This window comes from Chelonoidis abingdonii, chromosome 9 (genome assembly GCF_003597395.2).
Source record: "Chelonoidis abingdonii isolate Lonesome George chromosome 9, CheloAbing_2.0, whole genome shotgun sequence".
Lineage (NCBI taxonomy): Eukaryota > Metazoa > Chordata > Testudines > Testudinidae > Chelonoidis > Chelonoidis abingdonii.
Window position 1 is genome coordinate 27,615,892 of NC_133777.1, and position 25,915 is coordinate 27,641,806.

General features: G+C 40.8%; 1 protein-coding gene across 8 annotated transcripts in view; it reads right to left on the reverse strand.

Annotated features, from left to right (window-relative positions):
- The window catches only part of RBFOX1 (RNA binding fox-1 homolog 1), a 2,554,959-nt gene that overhangs the window by 604,955 nt on the left and 1,924,089 nt on the right, over nt 1–25,915 (reverse strand). For all 8 annotated transcript variants that reach the window (XM_075069299.1, XM_075069298.1, XM_075069294.1 and 5 more), the window contains exon 6: nt 16,117–16,158. In XM_075069299.1, the coding sequence (XP_074925400.1) occupies nt 16,117–16,158 (42 nt within the window). The remainder of the gene's footprint in view (nt 1–16,116; nt 16,159–25,915) is intronic.

The following is a 25,915-nucleotide window of genomic DNA, read 5'->3' on the forward strand; positions in this document are numbered from 1 at the left end:
TAAAACAACATTTAGGGTGAGAAATTACTATTTGTAGCCAATTTCTTTAGTGTATTGAGCCTAGTTTGTGTGTTTGTTTTATTTGCTCAGTAACCTGTTTTGATCTGTTTGCTATCCCTTATAATCACGTAAAATCTATCTTTTGTAGTTAATAGACTTGTTTTTTGTTTATTCTATAACCAGTTTGTATTATTCATAATGGAGGGGAGGGTGGCAAAAAGTTGTGCGTATCTTCCTCTATATTGAGGGAGGAAGCAAATTTCATTAGTTTACGCTGTATAGATTTCTGTGCAGCGCAAGACAATATACTTTGGGGTTTACACTCCAGAGGGTGTGTGCACTTGAGTGCTGGGCAATCCCTGATCTGAGTCTTCCCACACACAGCTGATCCTAGTGCGTGTGTCCTTTTGAAACTGGGTGTGGCCCGATCTGTGTGCGCGCTAGAGGAGGCTTGAGGGCCTGGCTCAGCAGGACAGGGCAAGGGAGCCCCAGCTAGTGGAACAGGCAAGCTCTGTGAGACCCCAGTACATCAGGTGGCACCCCAGAAGGGGGGGCAACCCATCACTCAGATGTCTAGCTATAGCAAAAGGATCAGTTAAGTTATAAGGATGCACAGAAGATTTTGTATGTGGTTATGAAGTACATAATAAGATGTGGCATAGCTATGATCTTTGGGTAAACTAATTTTTGATCCAAAATGCCTTTACTTTTGTGGATTTGATTACAGATATCTTCTGTTTGAGATAGTACTCAGTTATGCAGATACAAAACCTTTATTTAAGCAAAAAACTAAACCCAACCAAACTGAACTACAGTTTTCTACAGCAATAGCCTCAAATGCTTTACTGCTCTTATAAACTGTGGTGTTTTGGGCCACTTCTGTATAATACTACAGTTTGGGTGAGAAGGAAGGGGTGCTTTGTTTTTAATAGGGAAGAAAGGACATTCAAAATAAAACATAACTTACTGATTTGAAAACTTTCAGAAAAAAAACATCTAGTGACTCATACAAGCATACTCAATATGCTTTCCACTGACATAAAACCACATCAACAATACAAAGATATCAATTATGTTCAGTAAATGTGTCATGAAATTCAATCAAAAAATCAGTCTGCACAGAGATCCCATTCATTCCATTCTGTCTTCACAGAGAACATTCTGTAGATGTTTTGCAGTAGGACATCATTAGTTTATTTACTTTAGCTTTTACCTTAACTTCTTTAGGCAGAAGTGTTCGTTCTTGGCTTTCTCATATCTTTTGACCTACCAAGTATTTTGTTTTTCTTCTCTTTTTCCTGCTGGGAAGCCCTGGCATCTAAATATGAGCTGTCTCTCAATCATTGATTCAACCAATTGAGTATGCCAAGGGAGGTCTCGTAACCCTCTGACAGAGACTCAGGGTATGATGATACTTGTGGATTCAGAGGGATTTCTTCACCAACTCCTTTGGGTTGTTATTTCCACAACTTTTGTTTTTAATGTGTTTACCTTTTCCCAGTCCACACTTTGTGAAGCAGCTGTCATGTGTAGTTCTGAAGATGCATCAGCAGAATAATTTGATATGAAAACCTTGTTATATCTGGTGCATAGTAAGTACATTCTGAAATACCAAACTATTGAAGTTAGGAAATAGATTTTGAGGGAGGGCATCAAGGTTTCATACCAATGGATTTTTTCCCCCACACAACATTTACAGTGCATTTTTTCTGTGTTGTAATTTTTATTTATACTACACTTTGAAAACACAGCCCTCTATAACCTGGAGATGTAGGTCTGAGGATAATGGAAACTGATATTTTAAAGATAATTCTACATCAACTCTCCTCGTTTTGACACGTCTCTGCTTTAGTCCCATTTAAAGCATCAGGATGGCACACGGACTAAGGCACTAAATGTGGATAACAGTGACAGAATTTGGCCCTCAATGTTTTGTCTTCTTCACAAATTTATGGAGATTTCTTAAGGCTGCAATTAGACAGACATAGGGATGCATCTGAACCACTAGGTCCTTTGTTTTTAGCACAAAATATTCAGACAATTTAACTCAGTAGAAGAGATGGAAGATACAACAGAGAGTTGGAGGTACAAACTGGTGGTTTCCAAACTGGTGGTGTCTCCCAGCTTTGCCTTAATCAAGACACAATAGGGAGGCATTGAACAGATTCAAGTTGGGGGAGATGTGAATTGCACACAATAGGGAGGCATTGAACAGATTCAAGTTGGGGGAGGTGTGTTGGCAGAGCCTGTTGGAACACTGAGAAGTGAACAGTATTGACTAAGACGAACATTTTTGACCAAATAAAGATTTGCTGCAAGACTTTGTGTGGAAGACAGACAGTATATAGCTCTGTTCAAATTTACATAAGAACAGACACATTGGGTCAGACCAAAGGTCAATCTAGCTCAGCATCCTGTCTTCTGACAGTGGCCAATTCCAGGTGCCCCAGCGGGAATGAACAGAACAGGTAATCATCAAGTGATCCATCCGCTGTCTCCCATTCCCAGCTTCTGGCAAACAGAGGGACCTATCCTGTGTGACCTTAGCTGGTTCTTTTTTTCAGGGTACGTTCTCACTAGGGCAACTTTTTAAATTATGCCCATGCTTAGTACTGTGTCCCAAAAATAGAAATAACCCATTTCTTGAGTTGAAATTTGCTGATGGCTTGAAAGTCAAGGGACTTTAAAAAGACACCAATAATTTTTGGTTCAGTTTTAGTGGCAGATTTGCGTTTCTCTATCCTGTTCCTTGGAAACTATCTAATGCTGCTGAGGGTTCTAAACTAATAAAATCATTCTTGTTTAACATATAGGACTCCGCTTTCAATACAACTTGGGCTTTTGCTGTGGAATGAGACAACAGAATACATCTGTTTATTTCACTTAACAAACTTTTCAAGAGGTTAAGAATATGTACACACTTCTGGTGAAATCCTGATGAGACTGAAGTCAATGGTAAACTTCCCATTGACTTCAACTGGGCCAGGATTTCACCCTTTATGTAAACAGTGTTGTGTAACCCTATTGTGCTCTGCTCTGCAATACTTCCACTATAAGTACTTTGCTGCATATATGGGGAGTTTATTGGACCAATATACAAATTAAATAGAGGTGGTTACCCTTAACAATTTCACATCTGTGGTCAAATTTGACAGAAGGTTAACACAGCATGACAACCCAAAAGCTAAAGTGAAAAAGTAAATTTGACTAGTTTATACAACTGAAAATGAAGAGAGAGGAAGGAACTGTATTGCAAATATTAACTTGCTGTGAAGGCAATAATGGAAGTACATTGATCACAGTGGGAAAATAGTTTACAGGATTTGATTGCCTGAAACAGAAAGCAACATGTAAAAGAGAGGGCGCTATTACCTTCTCAGAAGATAATTCCTTTGGAATCAGTCAGTATGTTTTGGAATTTTTATGTGCATTTCCCAAAATTAATTTTACTCACTTAATATAATATTTTCAATGGCTGTCTTGTTCTCACCACTGTCTGTTCAACCAAGGAGCAACATTTATAAAACAATAAAACACCATGAGTCCACTAAGTAATGTTAGCAAAGGCAAACAAAAAACTCCCCATCAAACTAGGACTCAAAAACCTTAATTGTCCCCATGAAAAAACCAAAACAATAGAAACAAACAAAACAGGGGATAAATAGAAAGACTATCTGGAAATGCTCTGAACATCTCAGGATCTTTCAGATTAATGAAGGGGGAGGGGATTCCATAACTTAAGACCAGGCACTTAGAAAACCATGCACCCAAGCCCCAAAACAATCTGGGGACCGTTGAGGGTCCCACATGATCTTGGTAGTCAGAAAATGGCATGGAGAAAGCTAGAAGCTCTATAAATTTGTCTTCCTTTTGAGACATTATCCGCGTCACTGCTGTCCTTTGCAGAGTTAAAAGATAGATTAATAAGCAAGAGTGGGTTTTAAAAAATAATTCTTGTTATGGTAGATATGGAACACAGACAGAATTAGTATAGAAGAGGTTGAGTCATTGCTGGGTACCAATGCAGAGCTCTCAGCTGAAATATGGCGGCAGGTCATCTCTTTCCAGGATGACATCATCAATGTTATTCAAATGATATATCTATATCTCTGTATATTGTGTGTGTGTGTGTGTGTGTGTCTCTATCTGTCTGTCTGTCTATCTATCTATCTATCCCCGGCACTTCCCATTCCCCACACTTCCATTTTAAACCTTGTTTTTGGTTGCTTATGACTTTGCCAAATTGTAATAATGTGGATTGAATTTTTCCAAGCTGTGTAGTTATCTATTTGAAAGTCTGATTTTTTGGTCCCGTGGGTAAGAAGAGTATGAGATCATGTAATTAAAGATAGTATCTTAATGCATACACACAAGGGGGGCTGAATTAAGGTTACATAGGCAACCTGGCCTAAGGTTACATAGGCAACTCTGGCATTTCCTAAATTTGGAGTACTTGCCTGTGCAACTTTAATATAGTTGTAGGGGACTGCGGAAGACTGTGTTATGGCCTAGCTAGGGTATTTCCGCTTTCTCGGCAGCCAGTCACTGTAGGACATGGCACGCTACCATAACCCACTTTTAGCTGGTAAGAACTGCTTTGTATGGCCTTAAGCCAAGGGGCGGACACAGCCTGTGGAAAGCCCCTATTTGTTTATGTAGAAGCTGTTCCTGTATTTGTATATATAGCTGCAGAGCTTCGGTCCCACCTTTGGACTCCATACGAGGCCAAGCTTCGGTGTGCTGGGTTCCCCGCCTCCGTGACAGCAACGCCAGGAGTTCCCGTTGCAGGTGTGTCACTTTACCTTAATTAAAGCCAAATAACTCACAGTGTGTGTGGGCCTCGTTCTTGCAGAGCACCCTGGGTAGGTCCGTAACCTCCCAAGAACCTGACAATAGATTTTTGTGAGCAATATAAATGTGTAGTCAGACTATTCTCTCTAATCTCTTAATGCTGAGAGCATAAGAGAATGTGCTAATCATGCAGTTTTGAACTAAACAGCACTGCTGTGCTTCAGTCATCCTGCCAAGTGGTTTACAGAATATATTTTGACTGCAATGTTTGAAACATATTTTAAGAAATCTGGCAGGAAATCTTATACAACTTAGATAAGAGAATCTCTTTTTAAAAAGAAGAATGAAAATTATATCCCTTTGGGATATGCAAATACTGTATCTTAAGCACACAGTTTCTGTCACTGATTTGGTTACATTATGCTCCTGAAGTTTTGTGACATCAAAGGACAAAATTGGGATTTTTCATGACAATAACCTATTTTACAAGCTATTTCTTCTTTACCTCTTTCATAGGTCAGTCCTATTCATTAGAAACTTAAATACAGAGCTAGAGTCTTTCAATCTAAAATTAAAACAGGAATTTGTACAAAAATATTCATATTTACTTCACATTAAGGATTACTTCATATACTGATGCTGTGTCAGTGTGTCCTACTAATTAAAAAGGGAGTAAGAATGTAGTTCACTCTAGCTATGATCCACTTTGCTACAATCAGGAATGGAAAGCTGAAGTTATAATACATTATTCACTGGAAAGAGACAGTATTTGAAGCTGCAGGGAGAAGTAAGAAAAGTCATGGAAAAGCTCATGCTGTTTCTTGAGGTCCTATAGCATTCCAGTAGGTACTTAGAATGGAAGGGTAAAGATAAAAGAAAGTAGATAGACTATGCTACTTTTTATACCTGAAAATCTTTTATCTGATAGAGAGGAATAAACTATGTGCCACTAAGAAGGGCTATTCACAAGAGAAGCATTTCAGAAGTACGACAGTAACTTTAATTCTAGTGGTAATAAAAAAATGATAGTAATCATGGACAGGTCCTTACCATTCTCCCGACACCACCTCTGGAATAGACACTAAAGGCAACAACTTCATTATCAGGGAAATGCTGTTTCAAAATAGAAATAACTGACAATTTTCCATGTAAATAAAGACACTATGTAACCAGGTGGTATCTTTGCAGCTTTCCATCTAAAATCAGGGTGGGACTACTTCAAGAGCAGAAACATTTGTGTGGGCATCTACAGAAAAATATGTCTCTGCTTTGCTTTGTTTGGTTAAATTGGGAAGTACCCTACGAGACACCAGATGACTGGGTTTACATTTGGGTTGTGTTCTACACAGACAAGAAAGCTCTCCTGTGCAGAAGTTAATTATCCAGCTGAGCATGACTATTTGAGAGCCATCTAATTCTTGCCAAGATTGAAGAGATCCTGAGTCCAGAGCAGATGTAAGGCTTCAAATTCATTGCTTGTGTTGTCCCAGACCAGTCAGTCACACACTCCTTCTGAAAGTGGACTTATACAAACCAGTGTTGGAGTTTTGGTGTTTTTTTTTAAATGACATCTCCTAGAAATAGCCTGCCTGGAGAGGGTATGGTCCTAAATGCAGGGAACTGTCTGTGGAAATGTGGGGTTTGAACAGCACTGAAAATGAAGACAGGTTGGGAAGAAGACACCAACCTTCAGACACAGCCAGAGCTCTGTATTGTTTTACACGTTACCATATAAACATGTGACGAGCATTTACACCAAGAAGTTGACCCTGGAATTCTGAATTGCCTCAGAGTAGGCAAAAGAGAGTAGGTTATAGATTAAGCTTCTAACGTCCCCTCCAACAGTCCACTAAATACAATATTTTTATAAGCGCCCCAGACTTTATCATCTCCATTAGAAAATTGCTGGAGGCTGTAAACCAGAATGCATGTGTGACACTCCAGGCTCAATGCCACTCTGGAAAGTGTCATATTCAAAGTGAGAGAGAAAATTGCTACAACTCCCCCTTGCTGGACATTGAACTAGAGAGCCCTGTCTGCAACCCATGAAAACCTCAAGAGATATCATGACTATTGAGACCGTGAGAGTGGAGCATAACTGGAAAGCTAATGAGAGCCTTAAAAAAATTATGTTGGCACTCAAAAGTCTGGGGGCAAAATGAAGGTCCTCAAAGTCAGCAGCAAAACTCCAGTAAGGCCAGGATTTCACCTTTGCTGTTCTACTGGTCATAAGTACCTGTCAAGTGTGATGTAAATGAGGTTCTGCAATTGGATCCAGCCATGTGGAGGTAATGGGGCTGTGTGTGGGTGCAAGGGCCCATCTGAGTAGCTCCAATGATAGGAGAGGGACCTTTAGGTAGGGGCTGACCTCATCTACTGAGGGGAAAATCACTACCACCAAAAAACAAAAAGGAAAAGACATCAGGTACATTGTTTGAGTACACATGGCCAACAAAGAGGTCTGCTTGATATCCAACTCACATATGAGCACTGGATATTTGCAAATTTAAGTTAGGTGAACTCAAGTGTATATGCATAATTGAGAGCATCTAGCTTTGAAAATCTGGCCATAATTTCCCATCAGTAATACCCGTGAATGTCCACCTTTGTTTTTGAATGCTGGAGTTCAGATTAATAGTCGAAGGTTTTAAAGACCTAACATCCACATCATATAGGAAAGCACACAAAAAACGAAATATTAAAATGATATTAAAGGTTTAGCACAAACCCTGAAAATTGGAACTCAGAGTTAAGCATTCCCCTCCAAACAGTAACGTATGCTGACGCAGAGAGTGAGTACTGCAGGATATGATATATAGAAATGAGTATCACACACTGTTCTCATTGTGCACATTTAAGCATGAATAAGACCTACCTCTCAATTTCTTTCCCCCATGCCCATCTCAAGTGGCATGACCTTTATACTACAGTAACATGCCTTTGTGTGCATGTTACTGTTTTTAATTTATTTACTGTTTAGAAGGTAGGGAAATATTAAAAGACCTATCAATGACCAAATCCAATAATGCTTTTCTCTTTTCAAGTGGTGGTACTGAGCCTCTGCACCTCCTAGATCTGCCAGATCTTAGAAGGAACTGATGATTGTATATAATGTTTCCCACTAACGAATGCATGCAAAGAAAGTTGTTAACTGGAGTCACAATTAGGTCACCCAAGATTTAAGATCAAGAGATTTAATGATACCATTTACCATTAGACTTCATTGGTATCCACAGGAAGGCACATCAATAAACACTCCTACATGAGGGTTTAAAACAGTTCCATTCCCATTTACAGCGCGCATAAAGTATTACTGCACAAGGATCAAACACACTAGTTTAAACAACCAAATTCATGCACATATGATACAAAACTTAAAAATTAGGTACAGTTTATAATGGAAAATGATTACCTCTTAGTAGAAGGGAAGGCTGGAGGAAACCCAGTGAGGTTTAGGTTAGGATTTTAGTTTAAACAAGGGCATTAGGCTCTGATAAAAATCATAACCCCAGGTTAAAGTTGCAGCAGTAAGGAAGATTCACTAGAAGCTGCAGACAGACTTCTAAGGCAGTCACTGTGCTTTTTATAGGTTTATGAATTACAGCTTATTTCTACCTAAGGCTGCAATTCTAAGCTTCTTCACAACCTTAAATAAGCTGTATGATTCATGTTTCAAAGCCTGATTTTTCAGACACAAATATGAGATGAAATAGGTTTTTTAAAATGATTTTGAGCAAGCTGTGAAGTTTGTGTTTTCACAGACAATTTTTAAGGCATCAGAATTAGAATTAAATTCAGCTCCACAAGATCGTCCATAATGCCATAAAACAACTAAAAGTGGCTGGGGTGGGTGTAGTGCTGAGAGAATGGGAGATGGAATCTATCATTGATAAGGGGTTTAAATATCAGAATAGGGGAATATAAAACAGAACAGGGAGGGACTGAATGGATACCTCATTGTTTTTGTTAGAAGAAATGCTGAAAATACCTCAGTGTGTGGATAGAGGAAAACTCTTGGAAAAACAAGAGATGGTTTGTTTCTTTGATTAATTCCTTTTGAACATCCTTTAACTTTTAATAAATCTTTACCTTGAGCCAAGCCAGATTAGGCAGCACCACACTTGGGCAACATAAGAAACTCTAGTAGTATGAAATCATGTATATTCAAGATGGCATAAAGCAGGGGTTGGCAACCTGTGGCACGCGAGCTGAGTTTGCTGGCACCCAGGTGCCAGCCAGGGTCCCGTCCGCCGGCCCCGCTCAGCCTGCTGCTGGCTGAGTGAACGGAACCCCAGGCTGGCAGGAGGCTGAGTGGGGCCAGCGTCTGGGACCCCAGACCGGCGACAGGCATGCCCCCTGGCTCCCCCCTTCACTGTGCTCGGGTTCTGTGGCTCCTGGGAGTGTGAGCCACCGGGGTGTGGGGGCCCTCAGCCTGCTGCGGGAGGGGCAGTGACTCTCACTTCCGAGAGCCGGAGAGCCCAAGCGCAGCAAGGGGGAGCCAGGAGGTGCATGGGGACCGCTGCCCACATGCATCCGCTTCAGGAGCCCCCCCAGGGGGGGCAAAGGGCCGCAGTTGGGGCAGACGCACGCCCCCCAGCTCGCCCCTCACTGCGCTCGGATTCTGCGGCTCCCGAGAGTGTGAGCTGCCACCACTGCCCCTCCCACAGCCCCCCCCCTTCCTGCTGCCTCAGCACTCCACATGGACTTTTGCCTCCACGTGGAGCCAGCGTCTGACTGGCATGGGAATGTAAGGGGAGTCCCAGGGGGCAGTCAGGGAGCAGGGGGAGGGTTGATGGGTCAGGGGTTCTGGGGGGGCCTGTCAGGGGTGGGGAGTGGTGGGGGGGGCGTGGGAGCCCCAGGGGTCTGTCTTGGGGCAGGGGTGTGGATAAGGGTTGGGGCAGTCACAGTCCTAGGGGGCAGTTAGGGTGGGGGGATCTCAGGAGGGGGAAGTCAGGGGACAAGGAGCAGGGAGGCTTAGGTAGGGGGTGAGGGTTCTAGGGGGCAGTTAGGGACAGGGGTCTCAGGAGGGGTCAGTCAGGGGACAAGAAGCAGGGGGGGGTTGGGGGTTCTGACGGGGCAGTCGGGGTAGGAAGTGGGAGGGAGTGGATGGGGCGGGGCTATGGCAGGGCTCTCCCCTCCTTTTTGATTGTTGAAATATGGTAACTCTAGGTGATGGGGGAGCCAGGAGGTGCATGGGGGCTGGCGCTCACATACATCCACTGCAGCCTGCAGGAGCCCCCCCCGGGGGGGCGCAGGGTAGCAGTCTGGGAAGGAGGGGTGCGGCTTCTCCCCACTAGTGGCACCGCCGCCTTTGCAGGACTGCTGCCCCCTTGCACCGCACCAGCTCCTTCATGGCTGGGGCTCCCTGCTGCTGCAAGCAGGACACACTGGCTCTCCGGTGCATCTGGAAGGCAGCTCCCCCCTGCCGAGCTGCTGCAGTGGCCCGAGCCTGGCAAAGCCAGTGAGTGGAATTGGGGCGGGGTGGGGAGGGCTCATGGTGGGGCTGTGCACCCTCCAGGAGAGTTCACGGGGCTGGGAGGGGGGGACCTGGTCTGTGGAGCAGCCCCTGGGCACAGCTGGCCCCTGGGGTCTATAAAGGCTTGTTGGGATTTGCTCCTCAATGAACCAATGTGCAAGGGAGGGGGGCACGAGGTGGAAGTTTCACCTAGGGCACAAAATAACCTTGCACCGGCCCTGCCTCAGGGGGTGCATGCACCCCAGGTTAAGAACCACGGCACTAAACTGATAAGATCTGCATTTTAATTTAATTTTAAATGAAGCTTCTTGAACATTTAAAAAAAACGTGTTTACTTTACATACAACAATAGTTTATAGACTTATAGAGAGAGACCTTCTAAAAACGTTAAAATGTATTACCGGCACATGAAACCTTAAATTAGAGTGAATAAATGAAGACTCGGCACACTACTTCTGAAAGGTTGCTGACCCCTGGTATATAGGAATACAAAATCATTGGTAATAGAGACAACTGAAAGAAAGGCATAAAAGCTTTGCAAACTTTAGAACACAAGAACGGCCATACTCCATCACCCAAAGGTCCATCAAGGCCAGTATCCTGTCCTCTGACAGTGGCTAATGGCAGGTGCCCCAAAGGGACTGGTTATTAAGAGAGCCACGCCCTGTCACCCAATCCCAGCTTCTGGCAAACAGAGGCTAGGGACACCATTCCTGCCCATGAATCTATTCCCCCCTTCCCCAATTATATAATTGGCCTTCACAACACCCTCTGGTAAGGAGTTCCAGAGGCTGACAGTGTGTTGCATGAAAAAATAGTTTCTTGTGTTTGTTCTCAACCTGCTACCTATTAATTTCATTTGGTGGCCCCTTGTTCTTGTATTATGAGAAGGAGTAAATAACATTTCTTTATTTATTTTCTCTATATCACTCATGATTTTATAGATCTCTATCATATCCCCCCTTAGTTGTCTCTTTTCCAAGCTGAAAAGTCCCAGTCTTATTAATCTCTCCTCATACGGAAGCCATTCTATACGCCTAATCATTTTTGTTGCCCTCTTCTGAACCTTTTCCAATTACAATATTTCTTTTTTGAGATGGGGCCACCACATCTGCACGCAGTAGTCAAGGTGTGGACGTACCATAGATTTATATAGAGGCAATATTATTTTTTCTGTCTTATTATCTATCCCTTTCTTTATGATTCCCAACATTCTGTTTGCTTTTTTGACTGCCTCTACACATTAAGTGGATGACTTCAGAGAACTATCCACAGTGACTCCAAGATCTCTTTCCTGAGTGGTAACAGCTAATTCAGACCCCATCCAGCTGGGATTATGTTTTCCAATGTGCATTACTTTGCATTTATCAACATTAAATTTAATCTGCCATTTTGTTGTCCAGTCACCCAGCTTTGTGAGATCCTTTTGTAGCTCTTCGCAGTCTGCCCGGGACTTAACTGTCTTGACCAGTTTTGTATCATCTGCAAAGTTTGCCACCTCACTGTTTACCCCTTTTCCAGATCATTTATGAATATGTGAATTAGGACTGGGCCCAGTACAGATCCCTGGAGGACACCCGTTTACCTCTCTCCATTCTGAAAACTGACCATTTATTCCTACCCTTTGTTTCCAATCTTTTAAACAGTTACCAATCCATGAGAGAACCTTCCCTCTTATCCCATGACTACTTATTTTGCTTACGAGCCCTTGGTGAGGGACCTGGTCAAAGGCTTTCTGAAAATCTAAATACACTATATCCACTGGATCTCCTTTGTCTGCATGATTGTAGACCCCCTCAAAGAATTCTAGTAGATTGATGAGGCATTATTTCCCTTTACAAAAAATATGTTGACTATTTCCCAACGAATTATGTTCATCTATGTGTTTGACAATTTTGTTCCTTACGATAGTGTCAACCAATTTGTCTGGTACTGAAATGAGGCTTACTGGCCTGTAGTTGCCAGGGTCACCTCTGGAGCCCTTTTTGAAAAACTGGTGTCACATTAGTTCTCCTCCAGTCATTTGGTACAGAAGCTAATTTAAATGTTCCAGGTGACATACCAGAAAAAAAGCTTTCAGAAATCTGACTGTTATATACATCAATGGAAAAAAAAATCACTCAACGTGCGCTAAATGTGAAGTCCTTTGCTTTCCATTGCAGCCAGTTAGGTAGTGTTGATAAGTTGGAGAGATCTCAATTAAATAATTTAGACATCATAAGCATTAACTTCCAATCAGCATACAGATTAGCACACAAGAGGATATGGATAATAGGTTGAAGGGACAATTGTTTAAGTCATTAACTGGTGGCCAATGCCTTATTCAGCTCTTTAGTACAAAACGAATCAGACATACAACACTACTTAATGATTATAATTATTTATCATTCATACAGTGAGAGTACCCTCAGGCCTGATCAGCAGCAGAGTTTCATTATGTTAGGTACTATACTAACAGGCCAAATCAGAAAGCCTCTGCCCTCAACTTAGAATTTAAAAGTAACCAAAGTAGACAAAGGGTCTGAAAAGGATACACTATATGAATAAATTATCAAGGTGGCAACTGGTATGTCTGGTTTGATTTTATGTATTTGTATTATGAGACAGAGGTTTAAGAATGTGTTAGCTAACATGTTTAAGAATTACCTATTTTTCCTAGTTTGGACGTGGCCAAATAACTCCAAATTTACCATTCCCAACCTGGCTTTATCATCAAGGTTTGATCAGAGTACCTTTTCTTACAACCTCCCAATAAACCAGGGAGCATCACTGCTCTCTCTCTAGGTGGAGTATCCTTGACTTGAGGACTGCCTGTCATGGGCCAGGATCAAGGACATTGCCAGTCTGGCAGAAAGGGTTTACTGGAGTTAAGAGGTACAAGTGAGGCTCATGGTACAAGTGCTGAATTGGATAGCTAACAAAGAATTTGTAATACCCTGGCACACATTCATGAAATGGACACTGTGTTCCCAGTGGGAGTTTGTTACACAGATATTCTTGAATCACATCCACTGATGGATAGTGTCACATCTACTCTGGCTTACTTGCAGCACAGGGAGAATATTTAATTAGGACTGTGCTTCCAGTTTACTTAGCTTCAAGCTGGTGTTACTGCAATCTTCCTGGATCTTTGCTGCTGTGGGATGACTTTCATATTCTAGAATTTCTAATTGTCTTCTAGTTTCAGTGATATAGCGCTGTCTATATATATTGTAATTTTAATTGAAATGCAATTATATCAGAAAAGTGATTTTGACACAATGACATTAAGAGTTACATGTTGAAATTCACTCAGTGACATCCATGTCGAAGCTGTCTTCCCTGCAGTCTCAGCTGGGCACCTGAAGTTAAACTGGCCTCTTTTACCTTTTATGTCATCTCCAGTAGTAAAGGTTTGCCATTTGAATTTCATTGACCATTTACTTTATGTGAATGACAACAGAAATTCACCACTTTCTTTCCCAGCCATAGTGACCCTTCAATACTAACAGTGGTGAAAAACTGTAAGCAAAAAAGACTCAGAAAAATTCAGAAATCCGATCTGATGAGTAAGAAGCTGTCATTTCTGACCATAAACGTACGATGGCTTCAACACTGTTTTTATCAACTGCACCCACATTTATTCTTTCATTCAATCAAGTCATTCATTCAGTTTTCTTTATGTTGTTACTTTAGACAATGTTGCTTTAAATGTAATTTTAGTAGACATAGAACATTTCTATTTTCCATGTGGAGGCTTTCATAACTTTTTTCAATTAGTGCAGTTCACATACAGCTTGTGGTAAAGCTGAGTCTGGTTACAAAAAATAAACCCCACCCCCCAAAACACCTCTAGTCACTTGACTGTGAATCAATTTTCAGCACATGGGACGGAAAAGTAACCACTTTCATTTTGTTATTAGCTTTTTTATGGTATTTTTCATATTCAGTTATGTTTGGATACAATAAGGCAATACAACATGCTTCATACTACCTTGCATAAATTTATCATAATAATGTTTGGACATAAGGAATTTAATATACTATGAATATAGTATCTTCCAGCCACTTATTTGTTATTGTATTAGTTAGTATATCGCTATAAAGGGTTAAATTCAGGCAGGAGCTGACTGGTACATAGACAAGACAGCACATATCTAGGAAGGCACACAAACACCTCTGATAGCGACCCTCAACCAGAGTGATTACTATATTTTTTTACATTGATTGGATAGAAAAAATAGATTCAAATAATTTGAAAAAAAATCACATGAAACAATAGGTATTGCTGTAAAATAAGCTGGAAGAGGCCATTTTACTCAGTAATCAGACAAAACCACACATACTTATGAAGGATTTATGAGCCTGCCTCCCTCAGATTTTGAGAGTTCTCTTTCCTCAATTCAGAGAAGAAAGTTTAATAAAAAGAAACAAAAAACTTCTTTTTTGATTCTCATGGCACTACTTCTTCCCAAGAAGACTGCCCTCCAGTGATGTACAACTCATAGCAATCTTTCAGCTTTGACAATTGGCTCCATTGAGACATTACTATTCTAATGACAAAACAGAGCATCTTCACAGCTCCTAAATCTCCATGTTAACATTAGTGCAGTCACCTTACATCAGCAAGACAAATAGCAAGGAAGAAGTATTTTACCAAAAAAAAAAAAATTAAGAAGTATTGCTCGCATAATACAGCATAGTGAGCAGGACTATCGTAACAACTTCTTTAATAATTTTGATAGATTCCAACTGACTAGTGTGACTGAAAGATCATATTGTTAAAACCAAGTAATAGCTCATAGCAAAAAAATTAAACAAAACTTAAAAAACAAACTTCTGATTAAATTCATGAAACACATACTATGAATGGAATATTTGTTTACATTTATACGTAATGTTCTGTCAGTCTTGTCAGAACTGCTGCTGCTTGGTTCCAGTCTTATGGCCACAAAAACAAGGTGGTGGTATTTTCTACTTCCAAAAATTAAAAACAAAAACAAAAAAAATAAGGAAATAAAAAGAAATATACATCTTCTTACACAGCCAGTGCTACAAAGTTGCCTCTCAACTCTTAATAAATATAGTTTTAGCAAGGAAACACCCAACATAGGGCATGACGAAACTAGTTTTCCCACTGTTTGGCCATATTCCTAAAAAATACTTGCTGTGTGTGTATACATTTTAACACCAGCTTGCACAAGTATTAGAACCTATTAATTGTGCATAAACATACTGGTGCTGAAAAAGCATCTGCAGATGCATTTGAACCCGCAGCACAGACTGAAATACTGAAGAAAATCTGACGCTTCCATTAAAGGAAAAAATCAAAACAAAGACGGAGCAACTTAGGTATAGGAACTCCGTTATTTACAGAGCATGCCACAAAACCATAACAAATACATATTCTACAATCCTTGAACTCTTCTGAAGTTTGCTCTTGATCTTGACATTAATTTTTATCTGAAAACAGGTGTAGCACAGACCGTGAAAAAAAGAATATCTCAGCATCTCAAACAAGCTGGAAATGGGGAAGGATTGTGAGACATTTGACCTTTATAAGTAGCAGGGCTTCATCTTGTACATAAATAAAAGGACCCGAGTGTCAGAGAAATTCCCGAAAAAATGTATTCATTGCCAAATCCAAATAAATTATATAAGAAAAATCCATCCATACTGTAATGGTACTTCATAATAAGACATACAATATTAACTAACACAATCAATAGTAAATTAGCTGAGATGAATACGTTCCTCTCTTGAACCCAAAAGCTTCAGTCCATTTTTCAAGAGAACTTTTTGTTGTGACATGAGTAAGAGTCTGCTTATTGTAGAGTAGGGAAGAGCATTCTGCATATTGTTGCACTTACCCTTAGTTGTTCTCTTTCACAACTCATCTGTTGTCTTGAAATCTACAAAGAGAAAAAAATATACAGATTCAAATAAAGCATACTTCTTTTGAAAGGTAAAGCACAGGAAAATAATAAGGTAAAATTTATAAGGACGTTTGATTGCACTGTGGATTTGGGGGACATATTTGTGTCAAGAAGAAAGCCTTGTTTTCTCATTTACTGTTCTTTGATTACATAAGGCAAAGTACATAGCTACCACAAAGCACCATTGTAGTTCTACTGGGTGTAAACAATAACTCATATTCATTTATTGATCCGGACACAGCAACAAAATGAGGTCACACACATGGATGGATTTTAAATGACAGAACCAACTTTTATTAAAGTTAAACATATGGGAGGGGAGCTACCTGCCCATCACCCATACTCTTCTATATCAGACATTTAAGAGATTCCAGTATGGGGGTTACAGGTCTCCAGTCATATGATCTGTAATTAGTCGAGGTATGCTTTCCTCAGCCTACCACCCAGGACTCAGCTCTTTCTGAGTTCTAGCACGCTGCCCACTCCCCAGCAAGGTGCAGAAAGGTGGGGGACCTTGGCCCCCTTAGTGCCACAATGTCTGACCCTATTCCATGAGCCCCAGGCCAATCAGCAAAATTTCAGGTCTTTTACCTCTGGGAATTGCTCATTTTTTTCCTTTAAACTGTATTGGAAACCAGATGCAAGTTGTGAAAAATTAACAGCTCAACCAAGTACATCAGTTAGATACTACGCACATTTCTACTCAACTTACAGTGGCTTTAAGGTGCTGTGAGGAAAGCAAAAAACTCCCTGGACCTCTGCTAACTGGCCCCATGAGAACAAAAAATTCCTTCTTGACCTTCAAATGTGTGATCAGCTAGACCTGAAGCATCTGCCAAGCTGGATTCCCAGTTCCGGATGAGGAGCGTGAGTGTTGGAACAGAGCTGAAAGAGGCTCTACTTGGCCCTTCTCCAGGTTAAATCCTTGAGCCGGAGGGGAACTGACCAATCAGCACCCCTTCCCCCACAACTATTGCCAGAAACTCCAAGGTGGGGGATGTGGGAGGAGCTTCCTGTTGTCCCTCAGCAAGACTCTCTCCCCCTTGCTGCTGGGGCTGTCCCATCAAGTCCCCTCCACGCCACATTGAGGCACGTAGGTGACATATCTCACCACAGTATACCTCCAATGACTGTAATTACCTTTCATCACAATTGCACTTGATGTACACACAAAGTAATGGTACAACATATACATAACTAGCAACTGGGTAAACTCCAAAGAAAGTGGAGGTAAATCTCCAGTTCAAGGAAGTATCAGAAATTCAGACGCTTTATTTGAAGGGTATCTGAACTATTCAAACCTCTTTGATATACAAAATTTAGATGGCTGTTTCACGAGACAAACTATCTTAAAAAAAATCCTGTACTTCCCTTTTTGAGTCAAGTCAACCATCACAAGAGCAGCCTTCCACTCATAATAATTTTACCATTTCCAGTTTGTCTAAAGTGGACCTGTGAAGTGTAGAAGCATTTTTAAATGTTTTTCCTTGAATTTAAACCAAATAAAATATATTAAAACTTTTTTTAAAAAAAGCCAATTGAGTTCAGTGTAAGAGAAAGAGAGACAGGACTTTTCCTGGGTTTAATACCTAAAATGGTTCACACATCCACACTACAACTCCAAGCAGCACACGAACAAGCTAACATTTTCACAGCACACCATACAAGTAAAATATTAATCACAGGAAGAATTAATCAACAGATCCCTATGATCCCTTCCACATCTGCTAGTGGTGGGAAACTAATCTTAATGGTACTGGAAATGGGTAGAACTGATTCCAGTGAATATCCCTCCCCTTCCTGTTCCTCCCCCATTCCAATAGGTTTCCAAGATCTGGCATTAAATTTGAGACATAGGCCAGTGAGGAACTGGTGAGTGGGCTATCCCTACATGTTTCAGAAATAACAAATATGAGGTTATTATTGCTGGGTCCCCATCAGGACTCCATGGGAATGTTCAGTCATTGACAGCACAACTTGTGAGATAACTATGCTACTAGAGGTAAAGTGGGTCCATCAAGGCAGAATGGAAAGGCTGGGAATTCTGTGGGTTTGAAGGATTATATCACCTATATCCCTTATTGTCCCCTAGACCCATTCTGCTACGGGGATCATGTAAGAGAAAGTCCACAGGGCTCCTGTCCCCCCCACCCCCGTTTGGGTTTTTCAACAGATAGGTGGTACAATATGGCATATAGTTATCAAGTTTTGTTTGGTTTTTGTGGCATGGGCTGAACCATTTGCCAAGGTTTTGTGAAGATTAGTTAAAAAAATAATTCAAAACTGTTGTAATTACCCACCTTACTAAATATCATTAACTTTGTAAATATAATCATTGTAGTTTCTTTTTTCCATAACAACTTGCATGACAAATATAATTCACAAGACACTCAATAAAGAAATATGCAATAATACTTCCTTACACTACATTCAGAGGTTCAGAGTACATTTGGATACCACTATGTCAAGTACGCACTTACAAGAGGGTGAAGTCTGAAGCAATACACATCAACACAAGGTATTTTATTCCCCTGGCTGCTGCTGACCAAAAAAACAAAAACTTCTTTCAAACAAAAGCAAAAGGATTTATGAAATTCTAAAACCTTTGTCCTACTTAGCAATGGAAAAAATTCTAATAAATAAAAAGCATAACGTTCCTTCCTTATATGAAAGGTACAACAATAAATCTCCTATGCCAGAAAGAAAATTACACAGCACAAAAAAGAAGATCTATGCACATGTTGTTTGTAGTCTCTCTAACATAGCACAAAGAGAAGAACGGTATTTATCATTGGTCTACATATAAATTTTCCCCCAAGGAGTAAAATTAAGTACAGCTAAAGTGACTGTGTCTTGGAGAGTAATTATTCCATTTTTCAAACTTGGTGCTTTTCACACCCATTATAAATTTAGTTAAAATTATATTAGACTACACTGTAAATATACTTATGTACGTCCCAAGACTTCATTTTAGATCTGAATCCTCTCTGGGTCCATCCGTTAGTGTTGTTTATAAAATGCAACTACGTTTCTAAAACAGTCTGGAGTGAATCTGGGGACTTGATATTTTTTGTTTGATTTTTACGGTCTTTTTTTGGGGGATGCGGTTGGAATAATTATAATTTTCACTTAACTGATACCAGGTAAAATGTTGAGTACTCCTGATTTTAGACAATGGTCCTATAAAACATTAACACAAGTGGGTAACTTTACCCATGTGTGTAGTCTCACTGAGTCTACCTAGAACTACAGATGCACATAAAGTTATTCCCACAGGTAAGCATTTGCAGAATCCATGTCATAAATAGTCTCCATCATTACAACAGCTAGTTTTTACATAGTGCTATGTAGATCTCAAAGAAGTTCCCAAAGGAGGTAAGTATCATTATAATTGCTTTTATATAGGTGGAAATGGAGGCACATGGAGGGTAAATTATTTGCTCAAAGTCACTCATCTGGCCAGTAGCAGAGCCAGGAGAAGAACTAAGGTTTTCTGATTCCCAGATCAGTGCTTTGTCCACTACACCACACTGTTTTCCTTTAGAAAATTTGACTACATAGAGGGATAAAGAGTTCACAACATTTGTGCTAATGCCATCTCTGCAACATTTCTCTGGTCACCTCCCTTTGTCCAATCAGCAGTAATGTCAGTCTTAGATACTCAATATCCCAGGCACATCTTTAGCAAACACCTTTAAAAATAATAAATCCTGAGAAACAGCAACATATGTACTCATCAATCAAAAGCAATACAATGTGCATAAACACACATACACAGTAGATAGTTTAAAGAAAAAAGCTTCATGGAGGCCTCAGTTTTCAGGATGCTAGTGCAGTGCAATGCTGCTTATTATACTCAACACAATGGTTGCCCTGTTCCTTTGTCCTTTCCCTTGCTGCTTTGTCATAACCACCTGCGATCTCTGGTCATATGTTTATATGGCAAGCTCTTTGGGACAGGGGCTGTATTTTGTTATATGTCTATGTACAGAGCACAATGGACCCCTGATCTCTGATTGTAGAAATACTTGGATCCCCCAATTAAATACTAACATTAGTATTAATAGTAAAAAGAAAAAGTAGTTACAATATAATATAGACTACTCTTCATCCACATAGAGATCAATAGGAAATAGAGGATTTAGAACACTGGTGATAGATAACTTATTTAAAAAATAATAACTTGCTATTTACTTTATAGCACAGGAGATCTGGAGTTAGATCATCTTCACTTCCCGGTTGGGAACTGTTGCTCCTCTGATATACTTCCACCTGCCCTACATACTCTTCCCTGCCCATACATGTTTCAACACAGCACTGGTCTCTGATGAAATGTGTACATCTAGGAGGCATTTATAATCCCCTCTCATTTCAACAGTCACATCAACAGTGATTGTAAATGATTATCCAATATTTAGCTAAAATATAGAGATAATTAAAATTTTCAACAGCTATTGACTGTTCTATCTTACTCATTTGGAATCTTATCCAAGGTTGTCAAGAGAAGAAAACACAATTCATCTTTGCTCCCCACCCTGCGACAGTTGGGAAAGGTAGATGAAATATCTAGGTTGTAGCTTTAAGATGTACCATCATGAAGAACAGTGCGTCACCCCCTCCCCAATTGTCTGAAGCTGTGGGAGGACACCTTCTCTATGGACTCCATTCTGCCTCTCACCTCATAGCGCCCCATTTACACAAATATAAAAATGCAACTTTCCATACATTTATCAAGGACATTTGAAGGCAAATTGGGAGGGACAGAGGAGTGAAAACAAAAACAAAATCCAACCCTCAACCTTGTCTGTAAAAGTCTGAAAAAGGAAAATAGTTAATAGTTACTATTTAAGCACATAATTATGTTTTTATTAGATGACAATTATTTGGAGGGCCATCAGGTAATGACAGTTTGAATTAGGGAATTTTTAAAACATCTTACTGAAAAACATCAAACACTGTAGACACCAGGACTAGAAAGTGGCATGTAGGAGTGAAATGAAGCATTTATACATGGTGGAGGAGTAAACTGATGGGTGCACAGAAGACTGAAAGATCAAAAATGCACAAGTTCACACAAGGATGTAAGGAGAGGATGATTATGGATTATCTGTCTTCATTTAAAACTCCTACAACCCATCTGAGCAGCAAAGTAAACAAAAAGCAACTTACTAAAAAACAAAACTATTCTAGCCAAAAACATATTTGAAATACATATTGAAGTTTACCTGTGTCACCCTGCAACATCTTGGTGACAACTAGCAGAGTGTGTAGATGTACACAGAGTTTTCACAGGAATCCTCTGGGTCAGATGTGTGCATATTAAGTTTACCAGTAGGTGGCATATGTGGTCTCCACTATGCACCCACTAGTCATCTATCACTGGGAAAAGTAGGTACAGAAAATGTTTAAGGAATTTTGTATCTGTACTGAAAATTATGTTCAGATATGTGAATTAAGACAGGTCACCAGAAGGTGGTAAATGTGCTCTTGTCAGGCAGATGTGAAGAGACACTGCTCTCCCTCTCTCTGGTTGGTCATGTGTGCGTTATATGCTTCATAATGAGGCCTAGATACAACCTCAGCCAAATACTGATCAAGAGATTGTGAAATTGACAAGAAAGAGGCACACAGGATGCTTCATGCTGGTTGAGTAAAGACATTTTTTTTCGGGGGTGGGGGCATAATTGGGGATATGGGAAGCATCCTGGATCTTTTCTACTCATGAGACAAGCTGACAGTGTCTCTTGTCTCATGAACAGAAGATCACAGCCAAGGCTGGATGTAATACGCTGAAAGGAATTGGGGTGAGCTTAGCCCTGTAACACATGACAGTAACTAGTTCAGTAAATCTAGGCCAATAGTCCCCAACCTTCTCGTCTGGCGGGCGCCAGACAAAGGACCATGGGGGCGGTGAAGCATCCGCCAAAATGGCGCTGAATTTCAGCGGCATTTCGGTGGCGACGCTTCTCGATGAGCCTGGACTAGGCTCTGGAATGCATGTTATTTTATTGTATATGTCACTATTTGTTTCCAATATTTCTACTTGCTATCACTTGAATCTCTAGTTTGGTTAAATACATTTTTTACTTATTTCTACTATAAACTTATCTAAGTGCTCTGTTTTAAGGGGAATGGTGATTGAGGCTTATCTGGTAAACTGGGATGTACTGGGAGCAGGGACTCTGTGAATGCCAAGGGTGTCCAGTAAAAAAGGACTGGGGACACTCGAGGGCTTGGAACATGCCTATCACTAACCTGCAGAGGTACTGTGGACCCTATGTAGGCTGATGGGAGTGCTGGTGTTGCTGTGAACTCAGGGAACTGACCCATGGCAGGCACAGACGTGGCTTCCTCAGGCTAAGGACAGGCCGTAGCAAGATGATTCACAACCGTAGGTACCCCCAGGAAGTGTCACAAACTGGAAAGAGTGTTAAAGTCAGCCTGCTTTACCTACTAATTTCTATTCTGAGTGCATTTCTCACCCTTCTATCTGCCCTTATAATGGAGTTTGGTCAGAAATAGCCATAGCCATAGGGCTGTTGCTGTATTCTGAACTACCTGTCTATACACAGGACAAGAATAACTAGATGCTGCAGTGTGGTATAAAGCTACACTCTCAGGTATTGGGGATGTCTCCATTGTCACTACTTTGAAGCACTGAGTGTGCTATGAAGGTCATCCCAAAGTAGTGCCAACTGATACCACACCAACCAATAGGTACTCTGTATATGACACATGTTTTAAGGAAAAATAGATTTTCGAAAAATGGTTAGATGTTTTGTAAAAGTAATGGGGGCTAAGTTTTGTATCCTTACACTTATAAAGCCAGCTTCTTCAACTACCACAAGTCCAGAGGGAGCCATAAAATCCTTAGCATCATAGGGGCTTTCTGGGACTAGAAACAAGAAATAGGTTTCACTTGAGAGCAGAAAAACCTTATCTGGCTTCTGGGTGAAAGTCAATGCGAGGGTGGGCAGGGGGAGCGGGCAAAACTTCTCTAGGCCCCTTTTGAAAATCCCAGCCTTAATGGTTAAATAATTCATTCCCACCAGCGTACATGTGGTATGTATATATAGGTCCCCAGGGACCTTATGCAAATAGTGGATTAGGTGGATTGGGGCACTGCTTTGTCCTGTACATCACCACCACCCCCTGGAATACCCCTTCTCTCCAATTATTCCAGAGGTGGAAGCGGGAAGCTGGTGCAAGAAGTGGATATGCTGATGGAGAATTCCTTAAAGTTTTACAGACTAAATTTCCGTGGGACAAAATATACAGCATGATTACACAATAATGGATTATTAGGACAGAATTAAGATGGCAAAGTGAAAGAAACAAATAAAATATACTTGCTTTTATGTGAATAATCATATTCAGTATGTTAACTAAATTATGAAATTAAAAGGATAAGCGTTGGAAATTTGCATCTCCCTCGAAGGCACAAATACTAAAGGTTGCTCTCCATCCACCTAACCAGTACTAAATTTGCTATATTTCACTTTTCATTTGCTAAATCTACTGGCTTAAGAGAAAGACTTTGGAAACCTTTAGCACTTAGTGGAAAAATATAAATAATGCACTTGTAATATGTAAACCTGTATAGATAGACTAGTGGCACTGAAAGCCATAATGTATTTAATTTATGACCAAGAGACCTGAGACAGAAACTTTGAGCATGTCCTCCAATCTGGAAATACGTGGTTTCTTAACCCTCTATGACCTTTGTTGTGGCATGCCTCTGGGTTGAACCAAATGCAGTGAATTTATTTATTTATTTTGTTTCTTCCCTTCTAGCTGTTATTTCTAGTTTGTATATAGAAGGTACCTGTTTCTGTATCGCTCACATAAAGGATGACAAAGTACTGTTTATTGTTTAAAGGTACCAGCAGAAGTTTGAAACGACCTAAACAGGATTACTTTTCTTGTGCACCAGCTGCTATGCACTGTTTATTCAATAAAGACCCATTAGAAATAGAACGTGACCTTCTGGGGTAAATCTCTGATCAGGGCCTGCAAATGAGATATGGGTTGGTATTATGATTATGTGTGTGTTTGTTCTTTAACAACAAACTGCAAAACATAGTATAGTTATTTTATTTTTATTTAATAGCAGCAAAGAATCCTGTGGCACCTTATAGACTAACAGACGTTTTGGAGCATGAGCTTTCGTGGGTGAATACCCACTTCGTCAGATGCATCCGGCGAAGTGGGTATTCACCCACGAAAGCTCATGCTCCAAAACATCTGTTAGTCTATAAGGTGCCACAGGATTCTTTGCTGCTTTTACAGATCCAGACTACCCCTCTTATATTTATTTAGGCAGCCATCCTCTACAGCAGGTCCTCAAACTGCAGGTCATGACCCTTCAGGGAGTCACGAGGTTACTACATGAGGGGTCACAAGCTGTCAGCATCCACCCCCAAACCCCACTTCACCTCTAGCATTTATAATAGTGCTAAATGTAAAAAAAGTGTTTTTCACTTATAAGAGGGGAGATCGCACTCAGAGACTTGCTGTGTGAAAGGGGCATCAATACAGAAGTTTGAGAACCACTGCTCTACAGGGATTTGCAAGCACAGATTCCATGCTTGGAACCCATATAAGTTCTGTGATAGGGTGCTCAGAGGGAGGGACATCCTAGTGGTTAATGAACCCAGCTTCCAGGCCTTGCCACTCCTATCAGTGACTGTCTGGACACTAGAAGGAGCCACACCTCAAACTGAAGGGACATATAGGTAGAAAGTAACCCAGGAAATTGTATTTGGACTCACAGCAGGGAGGACCAAGCAGTGCCTGATCCTAACCCTAAACTGTGAATCTTCTGCTCTCCTACAGTACCTGGGCCTAGTCTGTTAAGGAGGTGAGGTAGTGGGACTTGGGTCCTCCCTCTCCACCAGGTCCAAGCCCAGGGCCCTGTAAGAAGCAGCATCCACAAGGTCCTCCCTGCAGCAAATCCCAATCCACTGCCCTGGGCTACTTCCCACATGTCCCTTCAGCGTGGGGCATAGCTAGGGTGACCACTCATCCCGAATTGGGTGGAACACTGTCAAAATGCAGAGTTCAAGTCGTGGTCCCTGGCTGAATGACTCTGGGACAGCATTTGTCCCAGATTCCCTGCAGCACTGCTACACACATGCCAAGGCTCAGGGGCAGCGCCAGCCTCTTATAGCCCCTCACCACAAGGCCCCACTCCCTGTCCCACCAGAGAGTTGGGTAGTAGTAATAGCTGCCAGGGAGCTCAGGCTGACATGGGGAGACCCTGACCTGGATGGATGACACAGGCCGGGGGCTGCTCTCGGGCCCTCAGTTCTCCACCCAATGCAGAATATACTGTGCAGTATGAAAGCTACTCTAACAAGAGTTTCCAGGGTCAGGGTCTATGACCTTAGGTTTACTGAGATCACCATTCTCATTCTTTTTTCAGAATTTGAATAAAAAGAAGGATGCTTTCTTAAAGGAGAAAAAGCTAGTTTGCTTTTATTACCTGTATTTTAAATCACTGATTACATGATTTAGATGTAAATGTGACCTGATTCTGATCACAGTTACAACTGTTTTACACTGGTCTAATTCCATTCACTTCAAAGGAGCAATTCCTGGTTTAAGTGAAATCAGAATTAAATTCCTAGTTAAAGTGAAATCATAATTAAGTCCACAACATCTCTTCAGTGTCTGACTCAGTGCATGGACTTTCTGCACCAGATACTTACTAGCCACTACAAAAAGCCAATCA